General features: G+C 33.4%; 2 protein-coding genes across 2 annotated transcripts; one reads left to right on the forward strand and one right to left on the reverse strand.

Annotated features, from left to right (window-relative positions):
• The first annotated feature begins 68 nt into the window (after positions 1-68).
• On the forward strand, positions 69-14,458 carry LOC103830291 (ABC transporter B family member 5). The gene is made up of 12 exons (XM_009106052.3): positions 69-3,476; positions 3,698-6,269; positions 6,356-6,410; positions 6,673-6,848; positions 6,932-7,153; positions 7,250-7,488; positions 7,704-8,503; positions 8,602-9,413; positions 9,488-9,754; positions 10,818-11,081; positions 11,770-12,066; positions 12,144-14,458. The coding sequence occupies exons 2-12, from the start codon at positions 5,988-5,990 to the stop codon at positions 12,492-12,494; spliced, it is 3,765 nt and encodes a 1,254-aa protein (XP_009104300.2). The 5' UTR covers positions 69-3,476; positions 3,698-5,987; the 3' UTR covers positions 12,495-14,458.
• Positions 12,564-17,770, reverse strand: LOC103830292 (AT-hook motif nuclear-localized protein 11). The gene is made up of 5 exons (XM_009106053.3): positions 15,818-17,770; positions 15,503-15,564; positions 15,287-15,418; positions 15,039-15,200; positions 12,564-14,956 (listed from the first exon to the last, which is right to left on the reverse strand). Exons 1-5 carry the CDS (start codon positions 16,218-16,220, stop codon positions 14,729-14,731), a joined length of 987 nt encoding a protein of 328 aa, XP_009104301.1. The 5' UTR covers positions 16,221-17,770; the 3' UTR covers positions 12,564-14,728.
• Between the last annotated feature and the right edge of the window lie 129 nt (positions 17,771-17,899).

Below are 17,899 nucleotides of genomic sequence, written 5' to 3' on the forward strand. Positions count from 1 at the left end.
ATCAAAGTTTTTGTAAATGTTGCTATAAGCTTGTCAACAAAGTTTGTAGGTGACAGAAAGAAACTATATTATGCGTAGGTAGTGTTCAGTGTTTCATATATATATAATTAACGAGAGCGCGCGGTTGACAAACTTAAGCTTACATCATTAATACGGTGTCCTATACCTTAATCACGTTACACTATCAACCCGGACCTCGCTTTGATTCTATACAGTTATAAACCAAACTCCAAAATCATTAATTAGTTTATTTTTTACCTCTTAAAGAGACGCATGAGAAGTGAGCTATGGTTAACCGTACCCTAAACTTCTCTGTTCTTCACTAGCCCTCTTTCTCTCTCTAGATCTTGTGTGTTTGTCAGATGGGAGAGAGCATACACGTGGATAGATCCACATATAAGACCTACATGAGAAACAACAAAACCCAGTTGTGAGGTTATGCTCTAAACACCTACTAAACACATATATGGGTCACCACCATAACATAGCATATACCTATGAATCATGATATCATTTTTTATGTTTTGATATTAATTAGTTTGTATTAAGTGAGAGTAGAATTCAGTGTCATTATCACCTCCAATCTGAATCCGAGAAATGTTTTAGTCGAAAACTGCTTGAAAATGTATCAAACAAAATATAAACCTATAATATATAAAAATTGAGGATATAAACCATCGAAAGCATCCACATAAAATTTAAAACAATCAACTAAAATACGATAAATTATCATCTTCATTTATTTTAGTTTTCTAAAATGTCAATATTTCCAGATATTTTTAAATTAAAACAAAATTACTATTAAATAAATAAGTTAAACTAACAAAATAAATATTAACATTTGAAAACTAACTTAAAAATGGTAAATATTATAGTAAAATGGAAAAGTAATTATTTTTGGTGTGATAAATCCAAAGTAAAATTTATAATAAAATAAATGGTAAATTAATGCTAAAATAGTTAAAGTAACAAAATTAAACATCTAAAAACATTCACAATTAATAAAACAAGAAAATTATATTTCCAAAATATGTTTTAAAATAAAACGAAATTACTATTACATATATAAGTTAAACTACCAAATTAAATATATATACTCTACAAAAGTTGAGGCTATAAGCCATCGAGAATGTACACATAGTATTTCAAAATAAATATGATGAAAAGAACGAGTTTTTTTCTAAGCAAATATATATATGAATACAATAGTATACTAACACTGGTGAAGGCTAATTAGATAAATATAATACTAATATATATATACATATATATATGTATTAACATTGATTTTTTAGTATTAGCTTACGTAAACATTTCATGTGTATCTTTAAAGAGAAACAACATAGTTTGATTAATAGGGAATTTCTTAAAATATCATTAATTGGATATCACTTTTCAAAAATAATTTAATCTAAAATATTTTAATATTTGTGTTTATGGTTTTGTAAATATTGTTTAGGATTTAGTATTTAGGGGAGGGTTGGGTTTATAAGTTTCTATAAATAATTTTTAAACATTTACAAATGATTTGGAACGGTTAGTTTAGTTTTGTCCACAAATTTAAGCTATTTATAAAAATGGTCATTTTTTAACGGTAAATTTCAAATGTGATATCAATTTTGTGGTAAAATTAAAATTTTCACTTAATTAATTGGTATTGTTCTCCGCAGCCTTGCATTCAATCAAAACAAGCTATCTTTTGTCACGTTAAAATATAAGTTGAGATTATAAGTTTTTAAAAAATGTTCAAATATGATTTCAAATTATCAGTCAAAATATGTTAAATTATTATTGTAACGTGTAAATTTTAAAATTTCTGGAAAAATATTTTATATAAAATAAAAATTAATATAAAATAAAATTAATTAATAAAACTAAATCATTAAAAATGAATTAACTTAATATAGATACTAAATTGTTGAAATAACATTAAAATTAGTTGACAAAAATATTAGCAAAATTTTCCAAAAAACTCATAATTTGTTTTGAAATACAAATCTACACTTCATGTTGAAAGTATTTTTGAAATGTGCTAACTTCTTGTTGAAAGTTTTTTTGAAAAGTGGTAACTAACTTAAGATATTTTAATTAGTCTCTAGGATTTAGAACCATTAATCATGTACATTTTCAAGTTGACATTTTTTAAACAATTATATATTTTAACGTAATTTATAAATTCATAAATAAAAACAAATAATCATTTTTTTGTCAGCAATTTAAACATACTCAACTAAGACTTTGCAAACCAAACTGTTATAAATTATATATTTTTAACATAATTTGTAAATTCATAAATAAAAACAAATAACTTTTTTTTGTCAGTAACATAAACCGACTCAACTAAGATTCTGCAAACAAACCAAACTGGTAACTCTGTATTTATATGAACATAAAAGACGGTTGAGTCTTGTCACTGCGTGCAAGAGTGTCCGCCTTTGTATTCTTCGTTTTGGGTATATGAATGAGCTCCGAGTGATTGATTTTTTTTTTCATTATCTTGATATCTTCCAAATAACTTATAAAAATAGTCAATTCTTCTGATTCTGAAATTATCTTTTTTTTGAAACTATTTTAACCAATTGAAAACAATCATAAATTCTTTATACATTCCCTCAGATGAACGTTTCTATTTCCAGATGAAGATGTGAGAGGATGGCAGACCAGCAAGCTCAGCCTCAGGAAAAAAGAGACGAGAACTATCTTCATTTAAATTCTGAACGTATCGCAAGCTCATTAATTTCATTTCTCAGGCTATCCATTTCCTCTTTTTTTGTTGCAGTAAAGTTCAGACCATTGTGCTCGGAGTCTCGAACCTGTCACTGATAAAACAGAAATCAATACATTTCTTCAACACAGACAGCTTAGTAAAGAAAAAAAAAGAAGTATGCAAGCAACTCTTTCAAATGTGCTACGAAATAGAGCTCATTACTGCAACCACTTTCTTCTGGAGCAACAGAAGGAAATATTTAATTAGAACCTCTAGTGAAACCCTAAATATTCATGCACAGATATAAATATTCTTTTGATATTCCTTGGATTTTTTCTAACATGTATGCGTTAATCTCGTCAACTGTCTCATTTCCTGGAGTTAGAATAGCTCTCTTGGTAATTCTTGCTTTTGTACTTTTTGATAGCATATTTTCTGCGCTGGTGTCTCCGAAAATATCCTGCAAATGATTTCCAGATGATTGCATTAAGACTTTGGGATTAACTACGACTATTTGACCATTGTCTTCGTTGGCTGCTCTTGCTTCGTTTCTAGGTGCATTTCCATCACCAACACATAGCAGCCATTCCGCAAAGCTTTCTTGTGATTTTTCGTCTCATATTCTGTTTGAGATCAAAGACTTTGCAGAAGTCCCACAAGTGTGACTATTTTATTGTAACTAAAACTGTGTCAGCTCTATAACTTTGTCGAATTATCAGTAGTGTTTGCCTTAAGTCTCCACCTAATAATATAGTTTTGCCTCCAAAAGGTTGGTTTTTAACTTTTGGATCTTTAATGGACATCAAATCTTGTAGTGTTCTGTCAAGGGCTTCAAATGCATGCCGTTGTCTAGGAGCCTCATCCCATATAATTATATCAGTTTTTCCAGTTAGTTCAGCTAGCATTATTTCTGGAAATATATCACATACTGAATCTTCATTGAGATTCATGGGTGTATCTTAAAGCGGGAATGTGCTATCCTTTTTGCAGGTAAAAGCAATGCTGCACTACCGGATGAAGCAACTGGGAGTACTATTTCTTTTCTTTTTTTTTTCTGATCGCAACTTAGAAATAATGATGTTGTAAAGGTATGTCTTCCCTGTTCCACCAGGAACGTATAGAAAACAATAATTTACCCAAACCATTTTCAACTGACTCCATAACTGCATCATAAACTTTTCTTTGCTGCACATTTAGACTGTTGCATCGTTTGCTATGTTCCTCTTTTTCTTGATGTATATTGTATTGTAACTCTTGGTTTAGCAGTGTGTTACCTAGTTCTTTTATAACTGTTAGATCTGGTTTTGGCATGTCATTTAACTCGTCTAGTGACCGTTCATGCCGGTGCATCACTTTCTCTATCTCGCTCATGACCGATGAAACCGACATGTCGATCAACACGACGAAACCAACATCTCTTTCGAGACTATGATAAATGAACTACGTTAGACTTAACCCCGCAATGGGTACGTAGGCAGCTCGACTTCAAGTTCAGTCACGATCCTTCTTTCTCCCGAAATCTCTATGCTATTTGGCATGCGAATAGAGTCCATTTCTGTCAACTCATACATGATTACATTTGTGTCCTGAAGATATAGTTGCTTATGCTATTTCTTTCCTAATCTTTACAAACAATCACTACCAAATACCTAATGTGGGTTTTAGGATCCACAATAATGTCGTGCTCAGTTCGGTTTTATATTTTTTTATAAAACCAAAAACTTAACTGAATTAGAAATGATTCAGATTTGGATTGGGTTTAAAGTAGAAACCAACAAAAACTCGAAAATCCGAGTTAAATCCAAAAAATCAAAGAAAATATTCGGGTTATTCAACTTTTGATAAAAAATTATTTGTATATATACATATATTTTTAAAAAATTAAATTTTAAATATAATTTTAGGTAAATAAATGATATTTTTGATATTTGGATACATGTTCGGATTTTGGTTAAGTTCCGGTTCAATTTTGTTTTTTAGTTTTTTTTTTTTAAATATGATCTGATCCGTTCGGGTTTTTGTAAGTTTCAGTTCGGTAAGTTTTCTTTTTGGGTTTCGGATAATATGCCAATGACTAATTGACATGATTATTTTCTTTTACCTACACAATCTGAATTACTTAGAAACCGAAATTAGCTGTTAAACATAACCAAAATGTTCAATTGGAGTTCCATTTGGCAAGTTTACTCACCGGTTAGGAAGATCAACTAAGTAGAATCCATATACAACTTAATTTGTTTCCAAGTATTTCCACCTGACAATGTAACATCAGATTTTAATTAGAGCTAAATTGAATGATTTTATGTTGTAATCAGTGAACCATTACGCGTTGACCTAAAACCTTTTTTCTCAAGTCAACCTGACCTAAGTTCCAGCGATAAAGCAAACGATTCGGTTGAGGTTGGACCCATTAGCTCGTGCACAAGTTCTGGGAAGAGGAGAGAGTTCAGTTCTTGCGGTTTGGCTCTCAATTTTTTAAATGCCGTAGGAGTTTTTTATGCTTTGGTTTGGGAATTTGTTAGAGGGAGAAATCTTGTGTTAGGTTCTGTATAGTTACCGTAGTGGTACTGATTTGTAACCCAAAGTTATATAAATAAATAAAAAGAAGTTAAAAAAAAAAAAAAGTTCCAGCGAATCATCGGATAGAAACAACTCATATGTATTAAGCATGTTTATGTACAAGAATGTATCTAAGAAGGTATCTACATTCTGTAACAATGAATATCAATATTTAGGCCTATTTTCTGTCGACGAATTTGTTTAAGGCCCATCAAATGCGTTGCTAGGAATACAATAACGAATAGTGGAATACACGACCAAGTTGAGCAAACGCCGAAAATTAGTCGCTCCCCATGACACAAGAATGATGATATTTTCATATTAAGCACTCGAATATTAGGGTTAAACATTTATACAATGATTTTAGGAATTACAAGACAGAACGCTAACCAACTACATGAAAGTTATGATCAATTTTTTTTTTTTTTGAAACTGAATTAAACTGTATTTGTTAGGGAAAATAAAATAAAAAGAACAAAACATTCCACGTTTTTGTCTCTTAATCTTTGTTTATGTCACCTGATAACAACATCTCCAAAATAATATATATCTTACACCTCATTAGTCCCTTCTTAGCTATTGTATTAATAATAAACTAGATAGTAAAACGGAAATTTTAAATGATCGTTGAGATGTTTTAAGATCTTTCAGTGATCGCTTTTTCTAGGCTTTGTTTCATTTCTGATACGTGTGGGTCATTTCTCTACGAAATCCCAGGACAATGGTCAATGTATCTAGTTTTGAGACAAGTCATGTTCATTCAAGAAGTCCCACACAGTTGGAGATGAAGAAGGGAAAAATCGAAGAGAAGGCAAAGACCGTACCTTTCTACAAACTGTTTTCTTTCTCAGATTTTACCGATGTGTTGTTGATGATCGTTGGTTCGATCGGAGCTATCGGAAACGGTCTTGGTTTTCCGTTGATGACATTGTTGTTTGGTGATCTTATTGATACGATTGGTCGAAACCTATTCACAAACGATATTGTCGAGTTAATCTCCAAGGTTAGATATACATGCACCAAGGAAACAATCTTTCAAGTTTTACTTGGTTATGTTTACTTTATTTTGTTTGGTTTTCTTCGTTTTAGATTTGTTTGAAATTTGTCTACCTTGGACTTGGGACATTTGTAGCAGCCTTTCTTCGTAAGTAATATACTCTCTGATTCAAATTAAATATCGTTTAATACCATGTAAACATTTTCAATGTAAGATTTGACATAAATACATTAACTTAACCTCAAGTGAGATATCATGCTACTAAATAATTAATTTTTTGTCAGCAATATCATGCTATTAATTAACTTGTGTTAAACATAACAAAACAGAACTACTGTATACACACAATTTTTTTTTGTTACTTGTTAAGGAAGAAAGCAATTTCGTTTTATGTTTCCCCGTGTTCTAGAGGTGTCTTGTTGGGTGATTACGGGAGAAAGACAAGCTGCAAGGATAAGAAGTTTATATCTGAAGACAATACTAAGACAAGACATTGTATTCTTCGATGTGGAAACAAACACAGGAGAAGTTGTTGGTCGTATGTCAGGTGATACTGTTCTTATACTAGATGCTATGGGTGAAAAGGTAAACAAAAGAAAAATACCCACAAAAATAGATGTTATTGTATACATAGATTGAAATATATGAAGTGTGAAATTTTTTTTCAGGTTGGGAAGTTTATACAGTTGCTCGCAACATTCTTGGCTGGATATGCTTTAGCGTTTGTGAAAGGATGGTTACTTACACTTGTTATGTTAGCCTCAATTCCTCTCCTAGCTATGGCTGGTGCAGCTACATCGATTATTTCCACTAAAGCTTCTTCTCAACAACAAGCTGCTTATGCCAAAGCATCAACTATTGTTGAACAAACTTGCGGGTCTATTCGAACCGTAAAAAATACTTCCTTTCCCTCCTTTACTTGTTGACTTATCATAAAATATATAGAAGTTTGAAACATAAACCATGTGATTGCATGATTCCACCAGGTTGCTTCATTCACGAGAGAGAAGCAGGCGATTAGTAGCTACAAAGAATTGATAAACTTGGCCTATGAATCGACTGTCAACCAAGGTTTCTCTACGGGTTTAGGGTTGGGAGTAATGTTCTTGGTGTTCTTTTGTAGCTATGCTTTGGCTATATGGTTTGGTGGAGAGATGATACTCAGAAAAGGGTATACAGGTGGTGCAGTGATTAATGTAATGGTCATTGTGGTCACAAGTTCGATGTGAGTAGAACATATCTTCCTTAGTCTCAAAACAGTTAAAACAATTAGAATTGTAATTTTTTTAGGGACAACTTCCCACTTCTGAATTAAGTAAATCCCACATCGGTAGCGAAAAGAGATTCAAGTAATGTATATAAACGAGATGAACCAATTCACTTATTGCCAATTGGTTCTGAGTTGGAAGCCAATCTAACTGTTTTTCTTTCTTTGGATAGGTCTTTAGGGCAAGCAGCACCATGTCTAACCTCATTTGCAGCTGGTCAAGCTGCAGCTTATAAAATGTTTGAAACGATAAAAAGGAAGCCGGTGATTGATTGTTTTGACCTAAACGGAAAGGTTTTAGAAGATATACAAGGCAAAATAGAGCTGAGAGATGTGTGTTTTAGTTACCCTGCAAGGCCTAGAGAAGAGGTCTTTAGAGGATTCTCTCTGATGATCTCAAGTGGCACAACCACTGCTTTGGTAGGAGAAAGCGGGAGCGGTAAATCTACAGTGATGAGTTTAATAGAAAGGTTCTATGATCCGAATTCCGGCCAAGTGCTTATTGATGGTGTTGACTTGAAGGAGTTTCAGCTGAAATGGATTAGAGGAAAGATTGGATTGGTTAGTCAAGAACCGGTTCTGTTTTCTTCAAGTATAATGGAGAATATTGGGTACGGGAAAGTCGGAGCGACTGTCCAAGAGATTGAAGCAGCTGCGAAGCTAGCAAACGCGGCTAAGTTTATCGATAAGTTGCCTCGGGGTTTAGAGACAATGGTAGGTGAACATGGAACTCAGCTCTCAGGAGGACAGAAACAGAGGATTGCTATCGCTAGGGCCATACTTAAAGATCCTAGGATTTTGCTGTTAGATGAAGCGACAAGCGCTCTTGATGCAGAATCCGAACGAGTGGTTCAAGAAGCTTTAGATAGGGTGATGGTTAACCGGACTACTGTGATTGTCGCACATCGGTTAAGCACAGTGAGAAATGCTGATGTGATTGCTGTTCTTCACCGTGGAAAGATAGTTGAAGAAGGTACATGCATGGTACACATTGTTACTTAAGGACATATATATATAATCTTTTGGAATATATAATTGTTTAGCTTTTGCTTTACTTTTATTACATTTAAGGTTCACATTTGGAGTTACTCAAGGATCATGAAGGGGCTTATTCACAACTTATACGGCTACAAGAGATAAACACAGAATCAAAACGATTAGAGATTTCAAATGGACAGCAAGACGGATCTATCAGGAATGGAGGAAACAGTGCCAGTGGGATGCATGGTGATGATGATGAATCTGTTTCCGCTCTTGGCTTACTTGCAGGACAAGAAAACACTGAAATGCCTAAAGATATGCCCCAAGATGTGTCAATTACTCGAATTACTGCTCTTAACAAACCGGAGGCTCTGATTCTTACACTTGGAACCATAGTATGTGCACTTGACGGCGCTATATTCCCCATCTTTGGACTCTTCTTTGCTAAAGTTATCATGTCTTTCTTCCAACCGCCTCATGAGCTGAGGAGCAATTCGAGATACTGGTCGATAATATTTGTGCTTCTCGGTGTACTCTCTTTGGTAGTGTATCCAACACATATGTCCTTGTTTGCTGTAGCTGGAGGGCGACTGGTTCGTAGGATAAGATCAATGTGTTTTGAGAAAGTTATTCACATGGAGATTGGGTGGTTTGATGAGCCCGAGAACTCGAGTGGTGCCATTGGAGCAAGGCTCTCTGCTGATGCAGCCTTGATCAGGACACTTGTGGGCGACTCTTTGGCTCTAACTGTCAAGAACGTTGCAACCGCAGTGGTGGGAATAATCATAGCTTTTGTGATTAGCTGGGAGTTAGCTGTTATTATCTTAGTAACGATTCCTTTAACTGGAATCAATCATTACGTTCAGATTAAGTTCATGAAAGGCTTCAGCGCAGACGCAAAGGTTGGTTCTTTTTCATTAAATAGGTTTAGGGTTTGTTACTTTTTCAACAAGAAACTGAAATAAATTGTTTGTAGACAAAGTACGAGGAGGCGAGTCAAGTGGCGAGTGATGCGGTTGGGAGTATAAGAACGGTTGCGTCTTTCTGTGCGGAGGAAAAAGTGATAGAGATGTATAAGAAACGATGTGAAGAAACAATCAAATCGGGGATGAAGCAAGGACTAGTGGCAGGATTAGGGTTTGGTCTCTCCTTCTTCGTTCTTTACTCTGTCTACGCTGCTTGTTTCTACGCAGGTGCTAGATTGGTAAAAGACGGAAGGACAACTTACAACGGTGTTTTTGAGGTTTTGTCTTTGCTCTTTTTCTTCGGAAATCTATGTTATAAATCTTGAGTATAGTAGACATTGGTGTTCGGGTTCGGTCTGGATTTCAGGTTTTGCGTTCAGCCTCCTAGGCACCATTTGGATTTTATATATGTTTAGGTCAGGTTCAGTTAAAAATACTTTGGTTTCAAATATATTTTATATCTAGATGTTTCACCCGTCCATACGGGTATAAGTATTTTATAATTACTTATTAACACATACATTATTAATTAAAAAATTATAGTGATAAATAATTATTTATGTTATCATTTGAATTTTTCTACATATTATAATTTTTTTTGAAAATTTCTTTGTACAATAATTTATTATTAATAAATAAATCTTAGAAATCAGTCAATGTTCTCTTTTCAATTATATAAATTATGAATTTTACTTTATTAATATTTTAGTTATGTGTTTTTTTATAAATTTTGCCATTTTAAAAAGATATTTTTGGATAAGACAATATATATACAGAACTATCTTTTTTAAAAATATGTTTTTAGATTTTGGATAATTTTTATTATTATTAATTTTAATCAATTATTTAATAAAATAAATTATTATTTTTTGGCTAATTTATATATTTTATATATTCTTTAAAGGTATAAACGAAAGTAACATACGTAACTTTTAACGAAGCTCGAATGCGAAAAAAATCACTTTACAAATAATAGTATAGATAGTTATATAGATATATCCAAGACACATTTTAGAGCATAATCTATTTCTAGTTTGGTTAATTTTAATTATGTTCAGATAATTTTAGATGGCATAACAAAATAAACGCAAAATTGAATATCTGAGATACTTATTTAGTTCTTGAATACAATTTGGATACTAACTCAAATTTTTATGTCAGTTTTCTTGGGTTATTGGAATTTTATATATTTTGGGTTCGGTTAATAAATAATAACACTTAGGGCACATGTATGTTTTACACAACTCTACATGATCAATTCGAGTTTTTTTACAGTTTGGACATGTTTTTTTTGTTAAGAGAAGAGGTTAAATGTTTTTCTATTGGATGGGTTTGCGCCAGGTTTTCTTAACATTGACGGTGACAACAATTGGGATTTCTGGGGTGAGTTCTTCCGCTCCTGATTCAAGCAAAGCTAAGAGTGCTGCTGCTTCGATCTTCAGAATCGTCGATAGGAAATCGAAGATAGACACGAGAGATGAATCAGGGATGGTGTTGGAGAACGTAAAGGGAGATATCGAGTTTTGTCACATAAGCTTTGCTTACCAAACTAGACCTGATATTCAGATTTTTCGTGACCTTTGTTTCTTCATTCGTGCCGGAAAGGTAACATTTTGTATACAAATTATAAAACTTATAAATCTTAAGTGATATATATAGAGAAAAAGACTAGGATAGCACTCAAGGCTCAAAGTCACAAAAATATGTTTCATTAAAGAGGTAAATATACGCTTATACCCATTGGGTTAATTAATCCAAACCTTAGGGTTTAGAGTTAAGGGGTAGAGTTTTGGAATTAGGGTTTAAAATTTTATAAAAAATAAATACTAAAATAAAAAATAAAAAATTTAAAAAACAGATTTAAAAAGTATTTTTAAATTCTAAAAAGAAAATTTGAAAAAAAAATAAAAAAAAATTTCGAAAAAAAAAAATTCAAAAAAAAATATAAAAATTTCGAATCTGAAAACATATAATCTGAAACTATTTTCATTTTTTTTATTTTTATTTTATATATTTTTATTTATTTTTGTTTATTTATTTAATTTTAAACCAAGGGTATTAGGGATATTTTACCCTTTAATGAATGTCATTTTTGTGACTTTCTCCTTCTAGTGCCATTTTTGAGACATAAACTTCAAAAGATGCTATTATTGACAATTGCCCATATATATATGTAGAAAATGGACTAATCTACCTATAGTCAATTTGTTTGAAATATATCTGACTTAATATTAAACTGATGCTTTTTTCAAACTTCACATGTTTACTTTTCTAATTCTTGTGCTTATTTCAGACTGTTGCTTTGGTCGGAGAAAGTGGATCAGGTAAGTCTACGGTGATATCGCTGTTACAGAGGTTTTACGATCCGGATTCGGGTCATATCACTTTAGACGGAGTTGATCTCAAGAAGCTGCAACTGAAATGGCTGAGACAACAAATGGGTCTTGTAGGGCAAGAGCCTGTACTATTCAACGACACAATACGAGCCAACATTGCTTATGGAAAGGGAGGAGAAGAAGCAACCGAGGCTGAGATCGTAGCTGCTTCCGAGCTCTCTAATGCTCATAAATTCATCTCTAGTATACAAAAGGTGACTGAAACAAGACCTTTTGATATTTATATTATTACTTGTGTTGCAAGTAAAAACTCTTTCATGTTTGGTTTTAGGGTTACGATACTGTGGTCGGTGAGAGAGGGATACAGTTGTCAGGAGGACAGAAGCAACGCGTGGCGATTGCACGTGCCATCGTGAAAGAACCGAAGATCTTATTACTGGACGAAGCGACGAGCGCGTTGGACGCAGAATCGGAGCGTGTGGTTCAGGACGCACTTGACCGGGTGATGGTGAACCGAACCACGATCGTGGTGGCTCACAGGCTGTCGACGATCAAGAATGCTGACATCATTGCCGTAGTGGAGAACGGTATGATCGTTGAGAAAGGGACGCACGAGACGTTGATGAATATCGAAGGTGGTGTTTATGCTTCCCTCGTTCAACCTCACATGAGTGCTTTCTAATTGATACAATCATACAACACAGTATTTTTCATATAATAAACAAAAGATAGAAATTAAAGACACGAATGTTTCGAACAAAATGTTTTTTTTTTCTCCGAACAAAATGTTTTGTATGAAGAATTTTTCATTGTTTGTTTGGCTGAAGAAAATAAAGATTTTTGTAAGGATTTGAATCCACATTCGTGCTTTAGAATTACAATGAATCAAACGTATCTTTCATTCGATACTACAAAAGAGTCTCACGATAACTACTTAATAATCACGAGAGTATAATGAGCAAAATACAACTCTTTAGTATTTTCCTTGATCTTTCTCTTTCTCGTTATTGTCTTTGTATTCAGATGATTAGAAAGCTTTAACCACCTCTTCTACTTATAGTACTTAGATTTTCTTATTCTCAATTGTGTGAACAAAATTTTCAACCGACGTTTGATCAGAAGAGTAAACTAGCTGATTTGTTTTCTTTTGCTTTGACGCATGATTTCCTTATTAGGCTGGACATTGTGTAGGAAATGATGAGTTACGCGCCCATATTCACACAATTTTTATATGGTCAAATTTATCCTAGCTATTCTCAGTGATAGATCACATAAACAATTTAAATTAAAATCACTAGATAAAATACCAAAATATAGGCATGAAACCGTACAACGAATTATAATTTTTTTAGTCTCTTAAAATTTTGTCAAACATTTGAAGTATAGGGGGCATAAAGCAATATAGCAACAGGGGCATATCTTAAATTTGTTATAAAATTAGACTAATTTTAAAATTTCTATGGTTGGCAACTGCCCCACCCTGCCTAATACATAGTCTCATATCACACAATAGACTATAAATTTCAGATTAAACTAGGTGAATAATAAGAAAAAAGTAAATGGTAGTAAATTAATAGACAATTTTCTCAAATAAGCATTTTTAAGTTTTTATCACAAAAATAGCCCTCAAAAAAGAAAATGATCAAAATAGCATATTTTTATTTTGAAATTTTTAATATTTATTTTTTAAAATTTGAAACTCTATCACCAAAACCATATCCCTTAACTAAATTAATACAGTTGTAAATTCTAGAAAAAAATACGCTAGACCCATGGTAGTTCAATCTATTCAGACAAGCATTAAAATCATGTTTGACATGTTCACTAAATCAGTAAACCAAATTTCTTTGCATATAGGTATTTAACTCATCAAAATTAATATGCAATTAATAATGCTTTCGCATCTACTATTTATCCTAAGATCTAGACTTCAAATTGTCAATCCAAATCTAACATTGAGAACAATCAAGATAAAGAATAAAAGATAAACCCTAATACTTCATTCTAACAATTCATTCGATCCTTTGAAAACCCTAAGTCCAACTGGTGATTTATTCAAACATGATCAATAAAACACAAATCATATTCTGAGCACATTTATCCAGAACCGAATAACGGGAATCGAACCAAACCAAAAAATTAGGGTTGATTCGGATTTAGGTCCTATCAATTATTTGATTGGGTCATATCAGTAAAACTAAAATACCAAAATCAATGAGAAACTGAACCGAAATCCAAATGGGTACATGAATTTCTATAATATAATTTATATTCTTATAAATTTTAACTATATTCAGTTTTAAAATAAATGAATAAGTTAAAAATATTATTTATAAGTCGAAATACCTAAAAATGAATCATCACAATACTTTTTATTCAAAATTTTCAAATATTATCTGAATAATCCAAATTTTTACCAAAAACTCAAACGAAGTTATATTTAATCAGAAAACCTAAATTTCTGATTTTTAATCCGAATTAACCGAAAAATTGGAACCAAATAGGATCCGCAATTACCTCAAATATTAGCAGGTTTCCAATTTTGTTACCCGAACGGTAATAACCTAAACGGAACCAAAATTTTAAAATACCTGGATAGATGCTAAACTTCTAGAACTGAAGAATCAAAGAATCGAAAAAAACGAACCAATGCCCATGGCTAGTTATTGGTATCATGCGCTCACTATGTGCCTGGATTTATATTTTTTTGCAGCGAAATAATAAACGTAAGTAGTTGATATATATATATATATATATATTAACCCAAAAAAAAGCAAAAAAAAAACTCAATAAACCAAAAGCTCAAAAACCCAGCATGAATTCTGAAAATCACTAGATATTTTGTTCTTAGAGAAGTTAGCTTAAGTCTTCCTTCTTCTTAATCTCCTAGATTCAATGCTTATACACACAAATGGATCATCCACGCATTAGATCAATGTCCATATGGGCATGATGCATGTCCATTGACCTTGAACCTGTTGACCACATCCCTACAGGCGTCTGAACAAGGTTATGGCTTTGCTGAGGAACATCAGGCGACGTTGCTGCTGTGTTATCGTCCAAAGCGTCAGTTTCTTGGACATCTTCATCTCGTTTTTTAATCTTCCCTTTAGGAATAGCCCAAATGTAGCTCCCAATGATAACCTATTAAGGAGACAACACACAAGTTTAGATAAAAATGATGTCTAAATTAAAGAAGTTTGATGATGTTTACAAGCATGCTCACCTGAACTGAGCTTGCTGCTATTAGAGGCCCTCCAACTCCACCACCAATGACACGATAATCGGGGCAAGCGAGTGAGACCGCTAGATTCACAGTGCTGTTTGGGTAGTCATTGTCAGTTGCGTTCGGATAAGAAGTTGAGAGAGACAAAAGCTCAAAACGACCCTATGGACCATAGAGTAAACACAACAACATGAGTAGTGTTCTTCTCTTGTAAATCATTATAAACTGTAAGGACAGCAATATCAAACCTCGTATTTAATAGCTCCGTGTGATAGCGATCGTTGAAGAATAGTTGCAGTAGAGACTGCACCAGTAACGGATAAAACACAAATGGCTCTTGGACTTTGCTGTGAAAAGGACATAACCTTTGATGCAATGTCCTGACAAACAAGACAAGAGTGTGGATTATAAACTAATCTCAAGAACCCTTAAAAGAGGACACTAGCTAGAGAAGAAGACTATACTTCACCAACGGAAACTACGATTACGTGCGGCGTGAAGCTCGTCCCCCACGGCATCACTCCACCTTAGAAGTCACAACATCAGGACACAAAGTTAGTAAACATAGCTTTAAGAGAAAAGCCCTTAGAATAAAAGATTATTCAAAATAATAAAACTCTACATTAAAAAATTCTAAAGCTTTATTTAGTAATAACTTCCCAACAGTTTTTTCCAAACCAATCTCCTCATAAACTATATAGTATATATAAGTCAATATAACCTCATTCCACCATTTACAGAGCCTTTCACATATAATTGCAAGAAGAGGGGTTTATTACCAGTCGAACTAAGCCTTTGCTTCTTGCCGGAACCAGGAGGTCTTCCACGGCCACGTTTGTTAGAGTTTGGGGACATGGAGGAGGAGAGTGAAGGAGACAATGCCAAGGAAACAGAACCGTCTTGTCCGTATTTTCTCGGTCTTCCTCTCTTCCGCTTCACAAACGTCTCACCAGACGGAGGAAGTGCAACCGGCGTTAAAGAATCAACCTGAGAAGTCTCAACTGGTAAAGGAGGATACACGAATCCAGTTGAGCCGAAAGGAGAGCTGGGATTGGAGAATTGTTGAAACCCTTGCGATCCATAAAACGACGGTTGAGTTTGTGGAGGAGCAGAACCAGGCATGCCTCTCTGGATGTAATAATAACCCGACCCGGATAAAGCCATTGCTTCTCTTTGATCCATTGCTTCTGCCAAAAGGATGCAAAACTCGCTGGGTGACCTGACCTTATAAAGGTTTCGAATTTTATGGGCTAATTGGCTACAAAAGGGGAAGGGAAAAGATTTTATTCTTATCAAAAGATAACAACAAAAAGCAGAATCTAAAGAGGCTTTTAAAGATATTATGACTTGGAGGTTAAGTTAACCATGCAACTGAAAAATCTCTCAAGGCTTATCAACAACACACACGAGCTTCTACTTAACCTAATAGGTTTAATAGAAAAGAGAAACAGCTCAACTGAAATCTACTTTTTATTCTCTCAACAGAAACAAGATATACGATATGAAGTTTTCTTCTCCATCAACAATGGTGAAGAAAGGGTTTACTTTCTCTCTCTCTCTAGTTCTTCTTTTGCTTTACTGAGTGATAGAGGAAACAAAAGAAAACAAAAATACCACTGTATCATTCAGGTCCTTCTCCTCTAAAGAGTTAAAAGCATTTACTGTGGATACACATAGTTTTGATATCTGACTTTGACCATAAGCTCTCTCTCTAGACTTCATCCTAGCATCTAGTAATTTATAGGTGTGTGGCTTATTCCAACGCTATTGATTGAGGCGCGTGCGTCAACCGTCATGATAGTTGGGAGAGTGAGAGAATGTGATGTAATCTACTCAAAGACTTTGTTACTCTCTGGATACACTGTTATTGATGATAAACACTGGCAAAGCTTTCAAATTTATCAAAACTCTGTTTCTTTTCTCTCTCAAAGGATCTAATGTTTAGATTCCAGCCATATATACACTTGAGAATGTAGCTTTACATTCAGTAAAGAGAAAGAACTAAAACTAGTTTTGTGTATAAATTAAGCAATTATTGTTCCTATTGATACTCTAATCTGCAAATGTTTCTCTATAAACAAGCCATTGATAAAAATTTAGACCTAATAATCTATCAAACTATACCGAATCTGAACAATCAACATAGGTCCTTCAACCGAATTTCCAGATAAGAACAAAATTGATTCCAAAATCTTGAGCTATAAACATTAAGATAGAAGAGCCAATGCATTAGCTTTCTAACATTAATATAACAGGGAATTAATGATGTAATGTGGTTTTTGAGCAATTAGAAAACTAGTGTGCTTTATTACTTGTCAAGTGCTCCATTGTTTGAGCAGCTTGTAGTAGTTGGAGTTTAATTTTTTTATTCAGTGTTTTCATCCCAACTGCAAAATCCACATTTCTTTTTCCTCTACCGTCAACCTTGATGACACAAAATCAAATAGACCCTAGATCAAGAAACAAATATCTTCATATAGATATAGGACTTGTTTGCATGTTGCAGTGACCTACGACCAGCTACTGCAACGTGCAACATGCAATTAAATGTTGTTTATTTCGGTGTTGAAAGTACCTTGCAATCTGCTAGCTGCGATCAGTTGCAAGTTGTAAATATTTTTTAGTCACTAATTTTTTTTCAGCGACTTAATATTGTGACTTCAGAGTGCAATATCAAACGAACAACAACATATTGTGACTTCTGAGTGCAATATCAAACGAACAACAACACGTGGTTTGCAACATACAATTGATCGCGCGATCAATCTTGTGACAGCAAAATGAATAACAACCTGCTAGATACACCGACCGCAGGTGACATACAAACTAAGAGGCCCATGGTGTACCAATTCTAGTCAGGT

Source organism: Brassica rapa, chromosome A07, assembly GCF_000309985.2.
Source record: "Brassica rapa cultivar Chiifu-401-42 chromosome A07, CAAS_Brap_v3.01, whole genome shotgun sequence".
In the NCBI taxonomy this organism is placed as follows: domain Eukaryota; kingdom Viridiplantae; phylum Streptophyta; class Magnoliopsida; order Brassicales; family Brassicaceae; genus Brassica; species Brassica rapa.

Coding starts and splice junctions, on each gene's coding strand:
- LOC103830291 (XM_009106052.3), top strand. CDS start 5,988: ATGGTCAATGTATCTAGTTTTGAGACAAGTCATGTTCATTCAAGAAGT. Junction 6,849..6,931: donor TAGATGCTATGGGTGAAAAG/GTAAACAAAAGA, acceptor ATTTTTTTTCAG/GTTGGGAAGTTTATACAGTT. Junction 11,082..11,769: donor TCTTCATTCGTGCCGGAAAG/GTAACATTTTGT, acceptor TGCTTATTTCAG/ACTGTTGCTTTGGTCGGAGA.
- LOC103830292 (XM_009106053.3), bottom strand. CDS start 16,220: ATGGATCAAAGAGAAGCAATGGCTTTATCCGGGTCGGGTTATTATTAC. Junction 15,419..15,502: donor TCGTAGTTTCCGTTGGTGAA/GTATAGTCTTCT, acceptor CTTGTTTGTCAG/GACATTGCATCAAAGGTTAT. Junction 14,957..15,038: donor TAGCAGCAAGCTCAGTTCAG/GTGAGCATGCTT, acceptor TCTCCTTAATAG/GTTATCATTGGGAGCTACAT.